Source organism: Belonocnema kinseyi, chromosome 8 (genome assembly GCF_010883055.1).
Source record: "Belonocnema kinseyi isolate 2016_QV_RU_SX_M_011 chromosome 8, B_treatae_v1, whole genome shotgun sequence".
In the NCBI taxonomy this organism is placed as follows: domain Eukaryota; kingdom Metazoa; phylum Arthropoda; class Insecta; order Hymenoptera; family Cynipidae; genus Belonocnema; species Belonocnema kinseyi.
Genome location: NC_046664.1, coordinates 127,439,236 through 127,446,451, shown reverse-complemented (window position 1 = coordinate 127,446,451; position 7,216 = coordinate 127,439,236). Strand labels below are relative to the sequence as shown.

The following is a 7,216-nucleotide window of genomic DNA, read 5'->3' as shown; positions in this document are numbered from 1 at the left end:
TCGCACATTCAATTCTTTTCCTCACCTGCAGCTCGTTTCCTCCTTCTGCCTCAAACCAAAAACCTAGGTAACAGAACTCCTCCACAATTTCCACTTTTTGTCGGTTTATCTTCCAAACATAATTTATTTTGCTCTTTCTATTTCTGAAACATATCACCTTTGTCTTATCTACGTTCACCGTCAGCTCTTTTGTTCCCAAATACTCTTCGAAGATTCTCATCGTTAGTTTCATCCCCTTCTCATCATCTGCTAATAGAACTACATCGTCCGCGTATGCTAGAGAGTATAGTTTGCTATTACCCAAAACCGTTCCTCCTTTCCTTTGACTTCTGTTGTTAAAAAGCGAGTTTTTTTTCTTTAATTTCAGTAACAAATTTCAAGGAAGAAAGTTTTTTGGGTTCGCGTATCTTCAGATTATTTTATATTTCGCGAATGTTCAGTTTTTTTTGTGACAGAAATTCTGAGAGATAGGTTTCTTTAATAGTTAGGCCTTGTTAATAAACGTTAGGAAAGATACCAAATGAAAAAAATTTGGAGATTTGAACTTTGCGTTTCGCAATAGACAATGGAAAAGCGACAACTCGACGGAGAATTACCTAATACGGAAGCTGAAGTATATCGCCAAAAAGCACTCACTATCTTAACGTTCGAGATGCATAAAAGTGAGTTCTAAAACCTGCTACTCTTTGGTTGATTAGGCCCACCTTTTAAGCTTATTTGTGCCCAAACTAAGATTTGAACAACTTTTTGCTCAAGGACTTTTTGGCTTCTATTTTTGTGTACTACTACATCACATAGTGCAAGGAATTGTGTAAATGTTGGGGCACCCTGCATATGATTATTTTCATATTATATCTGTAAATTTCCTGTTAATTAATTTAGAAAGTAATTAATTAATTTCAGGCACAGACCAAGAAAGGCTGTTTCCGATCAGTGGACTTCGTAACTTGGACAATGTCCTCTTAACCCTGAAAACATTGATTGCTTACTAGGGCGTATCGAACAAATTAAATATTTTGCTTTCTTTTTTGGAATAATCCGAAAAATTGCATGTTGGTTCCACATATATACTTTCTTAGTATAGACCTAACGGAAATATATCATGGGTTCACACGCTCAAGATAAAGGAACATATAATCGTAAAACTCACGAAACAATAAAGAGTTTTATCTATTACAACCTCTAGAATGGTTATGTATAATTCAGATAAACGGTAAAAAAATCCTCCTTGTAAACAAATATATTCCTACTTAGTATAAGACTGGGCGTGCCACAGAGCCGCATTCGGGATGTGACATCTATAAAGAATACTCTCCGAAGCAGATACAAACGTTTCATCCGGCAGGTCTCGGTAGTATTCTATTCATTTGGAGTGGTATCATGGATGAAGAACGAGCTCAGATTACTTGATATCGGGACACGAAAGGTTATGCACATGAACAAAAGCATGCATCTAAAGTCTTCTGTTCCGCGACTCTACATTTCACGCCGTCAAGGTGGTCGCGGAATATTGCCTCTTGAATGTCTTCACAACAGGATTATTTTGGTTGCAGCACATAGAGTCGCAAATGGAAGAGACCCTCTTCGTAAAATGATCAGGAAACACGAAGAAGTGGACAAAGGAGCGTTTCTGCATAAAGCAGCGGAGGAGGCTTCTGAAACATTTGGACTTAACTTCACTATTAGAGGTGAGCAAAATTCATCAAATCTAATCTATCTCGAGTACTCACTCCTGAAAGCCCGGATTAAAAAAGCACCAGAGAAAAACTTTCGTGAACAACTCCTCAATAAGTGGATGCACGCCATCTTCCACAGAAATGTGGAGGATCAGCCAATATCGTGTGAGCTAAATTTTGCTTTCCTTAAATCACCCGGGTTGAAGTCTGGCACGAAGGGTTTCATTTTGGCATGTCAAGACGGTGTCATTTCCACCTTAGCATACCGTCGCCACATTTTGAACCGAGACATTCCCGATGATATCTGCAGGGCGTGCCATGCACACCCCGAGCATTTGGTACACACACTATCTAGTTGTCCAGCTCATGCGGGAACAACCTACATCCAGAGGCACAATGCGGCACTAATAGTGCTTTATTACCATCTCTGTCACTCTTACGGCATCAACCTTAACATCGCTCCTCTAAATGCTCCTAGGGGAATCGAGTCAATTGTCGAGAATGAGAAGTGCCGCATTTACTAGAACTTTATATTCTCGGCAATTGTTGCTGTTGCACACTCGAGGCCTGACATGGTTCTCCTTGACTTCGAGAAATGAACCATGTTCGTTATCGCATTTTCGGCACCAGCTGACAAAAACGTCATAGCCAAGGAGAATTAGCGACGATTGCACCCGGAATATTCTGTTAAGCTAATCTACCTTATCGCTTATCCTAATCGCTCTTGGAGCTGCCAAGCTTTCGCTGATAGTAGTCTGAAAAGCATCCCTGCGTGTGAACAATATGCTAAAAAACTTGCGGGAAAAATGCAGAAGGCGGTCGTCCTTGGGACAAAGTTTTAAATATATAATATGCATTTATTGCGCTTATCCGGATCAGAAATAACTATTTTTCAACTTTTAATAATTAAAAATATCTACAATTTTGTGAATTTTAGGATTATCTGTGACTTTAACATGAACGCGCACATATAGAATATTTTTCCATTAGGTCTATTCTAGGCTAAGGTCTATCCACTTTTGAACCCTGGCGATAAGAAATCAATTAATATTTCATATAAGTTGGTGTTTTTTTACATAGCCTTCAGGTTCCAGTAAGCAAACAACTGTGCTTTTTAATAAGACGTTTCTGATCATGTGAGAGTCCTATTCAGTGATTTATTTATGAACAAAACCAAAATTTACATTGTAAATTATATGCTTTCGATACAAATGTTAGTGGCGAAAAATATATAATTTTATCAATTAAATTTGAATTCTGAATCTTTTTGTCGTGTAAGTTTTTTTTTTGTTCCAAGTAAAATAACTTTTCTAATATACATATCAATAAAGAATATAAATTAAATCTAATTAGTTTTAGAAAATAATACACCAACTTATTTAATACAAGAGGGTCAATAAAATTCCCCATCATGAATTATTCGATATTTTGACATATACCGACTTTGCGTGAACTGAAGGTATTTTTGTTTGAACTTATATTTTGTGGGATTTATTTTAGCACCTACCAGAAACGTAGCCCTACCAAATAATGAAAGCAAAATATTTAATTTTTGTATGCACCCCATCGCATACCATTAATATGTATGTCGTAAGAAAATGTGGATTTATTTTAAGTCACTTATTTGTGTAATTTATATTCCTTTCCTTAACAAATTTCAGTAAGCTTTAATTTGGAATCGCTTTCTGTTGAGTTGTGTGAAATTGCTTTTGTGTGTTCTGCATTTTTCTTTTTTTTTTTGTCTTCATATAACTAGGGACTGGCAGAGTTTTCAGCAGTAAGACTATATGTATTTTCTGATGAAAATAGATGTCTTTTCCAACAAAAATGAAAATCCGCCACGAAGCACTTTTTTACGTTAATTTTTCCATTTTTTAAAGCAAAAATTAAAAAAGAAATCGAATCGTGATTTATCGTTAATATATTATTAAAGTTTATTAATAAAACATACTTATATTATGAGTATTGTTATATAATTTTTTAAAGATTGTTAAATATATTACTATATTTTCATAATAGTCAATAAAAAATCAAACAATACAATAAAAATTTGTAACACATTATTGCTATATAGTTAGTTTAATAATATATTAAGGATGCATCAGAATTCGGTTCTTTTTTTAATTTTTGCTAAAAAGAAAATGGAAAAATTAACGTAAAAAAAGTGCTTCATGGCGGATTTTCAGTTTTGTTGGAAAAGATTTCTATTGTCATCAGAAAAAATATTTCATTCAAACATTGTTAAAATATTCTTAGAACATAATGGTGTATTACGTCACAAGTAGGTTTAGGCACTTTTTATCGCGAGTAGACAATCTTCGTAGGATGAGCACTAAAATAATTACTTAAGGCCATAGTTTTTTCTCGTCGTCCTGTGACCATTGAATTCCCCGCTTGAAGACGTGTATAAAGCCACGAGTGATGTAAGATATTTAATTCGAAACCCGATATGTTGAGAGTCTATAGAGCCCTCTGAAAATCGAGCGTCCGAAAGCCTTTTATCGAAATGATGCAAGAAAATTCCATGAAGTGAATGTTTTTTGATAATGATGATCACTGACCGAACATTATTTGTTTGATTTTCTTCGTCTGTGAAATTCCTCGAAGGCTATCTTGCATTGAACCTTAGATTTTTGGGGCATTAATTCTTGCTTTGCTTTTTTCACTTTCTCATTTATGTTGAGGGGTGGGATTTTGATTATTTTTTTCAGTGATTTGGAGTGTACGAAGATTTTCAATTATAACACTTTACGACGTAATTGCTGATAATAGAGGTTTCATGAATTCTATTGTTGTTGATGTGGTTGTTGATGAAAACATTCGATTGATGCAGGGCTTATTTGTTTAAGCTTTGACCGTTAATTTCGTATGGCGCGAGATTTGAAAGTAGTGCATTCCGAAGTAAACTTTGATATATGGTTGATTCTGAAAAAGTTGGCTACTTTTTGGACTGTAACTTCTTAGAAAAAAATGTGCTCGAACTGACTGAAATTTTTTAAATCTTATAGCGCTAAGTATCAGGTAACGGAAAATAAGCGTGGCCGCGAAAAAAATGCATAAATTTATATTAAAAATTAAGTATCAATTATGTTTGTCATATAATGCCGTAATAAATCAATAATGATAATTGTAATGCATTGCACATAAGTATTTATTATTAATAAACAACCATATATATAATAATATCAATTCTAGGCTCAAAATCGCGTGTCATAATATGATCTAGGCAATATTCATTATTTGCTTTAATATTGAAAAAAATAATCACATAATAGTAAGATTGTTATAAACAAAAGCTTAAATAAATCTCTGCAATTCTATATTTTATTGGTTTGACGCTTTCCTTTTTGTTCCTTGGCATTTACAACATTAGACTTAGTAGGTTGTGAATTTTTTTCGTTCGACTTCTCTTTCTTCTGTTTTGCCAGTCGTTTTTTTAGATCGTGAATTAGCTTTAATAAATTTATATGAAAAATATTGTGATTCATACCTCTAATGTAGCTGAGAAATGAAAATGAGTATTTTTATTATGATAAAGTTAATTCCTTTACATCTAGATATCAAACGAAAATCTTGATTATGTGTGTGATACTTATAAAAAGGACACTGACTGGACATAATAATAATAAACATAATGAGTATTTTTATTTCTTTATTACAATGGCTTATCACACTGCAATGTCATGTATTTGAAGTGCGAGGAATGCGAGCGCTCCGCGCTCCGGCGCTGAGAGTGCGACTAACCTCGAAACTCGCGACTAGGACCGACAGCACATCTCGCGCATGTTTAATATAACTTCCAGTAGAACATTTAACTATTTTGCTGAACATCTGTTCTTTTTATTATTAAGAATTAGATTTTTAACCAAAAATTTAAACATTCGATAATTGGTTGAAAATTAATATTTTTTTGTCAGAAATTAACTCTCTTACTGTGCACTTAATTCATACTTTAAAATACACTTTAAAATATATCTTGTTATAAAAAAATTGTTTTAAACAAAGTGTGTTTTTGAAAAAATGGTTTTTTCTTTTGAAAAATCATATTTTTTTTGCATATTAATGAAATTTAACGAAACCAACGCGATTTATTATCTAAAACATTGTTTTTTAAGAAAAAAATAGATAAAAGTAATATAATTATACTAAGTATTTTTCCCATGTCCTTGAAGTTACTATATTGCCAAAGAGGGAATTTCATGCTTTCAGAGTGGACAAGTAAGAGTAAATATATGAAATAATAAGAAAACACCTTAAAACCATTTGTTTATAATAAATAATATATCAATCCTTAAAAAATGCAAGGAAATAAATAGTTCTCGGCTACACGCTCACATTCAATGCATACAAGTGCACGATGGTTGCCACGCATTCTGCGCATGCAGTTCTGGCACCTCATGAAGAATTTGAAAACATTTTATCTGTCGGCAAATAAAAATAAAAATTGAATAAATACATATTTTGAGGGACTTTCATAAAAACTTTGTGATTATATGTTTCATATATTTTCCAAAAATATTTTTCTTACCAAAGAGAATATTGCAATTTTTCCAACTTTTCTTTTACAACTTCCAGTTTTTACAATATGATGAGCAATTTTTTAAGATTCATGCTCATAAGATGTTGTGATACATTGAAAAAATAGCTTCAAAAGGAGCTTCAGAACATTGAAAAATGTTGATTACTTCGAAAGTTTTTGAACATTTCATAAAAATGGAAATTTATACTATTTTTGCAATAACCACTCGCAAAAATGCTCCTCTTCCGAATCCGACAGAGATGCTGCCACATCTTTCGCACTTCGGAGATTATGAACCCGAGCACTCATTCTGGAACATAAATTATTAAATAAGTATTTTAAATTGATTATTATTAGAAATGAATTACGAAAATGCACACAAATTTTAGAAAAATCAAACTTATTTATGGTGGCTATCGAATGCGAAAAAATGTTTTCTTTGCCATTTATTTCAATAAATATATATATTCAAATCTATAATTATTGTAAGAAAGAATAAATTTACTTACTTTCAATAAAAAGAAATCCAAGTGCCAAACAGCAAAATGCACTACTTTTATATTTCGGAGTCGGCGACGGTGCTGCACACGCAGAAGGAACACTTGTGCAAATATGCACTCACTCAAAGCTTAGTACCTGCTACTTCGGTAGCTAAGTCACAAATGAATACGGACTCAATGACAATAGACTCGAACAATGTCCTCACAATGAGAGATGAAACATTGTGATTTTGTCAATTTGATATAAAAAATTTGGGAGGTAAACTACCCCACAATCATTTTTAATTATACAACAAAATTTACAAACTGGCATGATTTCAACACAAAAAATCTGGAAAAAATATATATTGCACGCAATATGAAAAATAACTTTTACTTGTTTTTGCATTTTCATGAGAAATTAATTTTTAAAGGGGTAATCACCCTTAACTGTATTTTATTATATTTCTGCCAAATAAAGTAAGTTGCGCATGCAAAATAGAGCAGAAACATTTCCTCACGAAGATTTCAACTAAAAACAT

General features: G+C 32.8%; 1 protein-coding gene across 4 annotated transcripts in view; it reads left to right on the top strand.

Moving 5' to 3' along the window:
* LOC117177653 (eukaryotic translation initiation factor 4B-like) overlaps positions 1–7,216 on the top strand; it is a 334,613-nt gene that overhangs the window by 234,811 nt on the left and 92,586 nt on the right. The window contains exon 11 of one of the 4 annotated variants that reach the window (XM_033368456.1): positions 904–1,251. The exons of the other annotated variants lie outside the window; for them this stretch is intronic. Coding sequence (XP_033224347.1) covers positions 904–946 — 43 coding nt within the window. The 3' untranslated portion in view covers positions 947–1,251. Of the gene's footprint in view, positions 1–903; positions 1,252–7,216 lie in introns of those variants that run through there. 4 annotated transcript variants of the gene reach the window in all.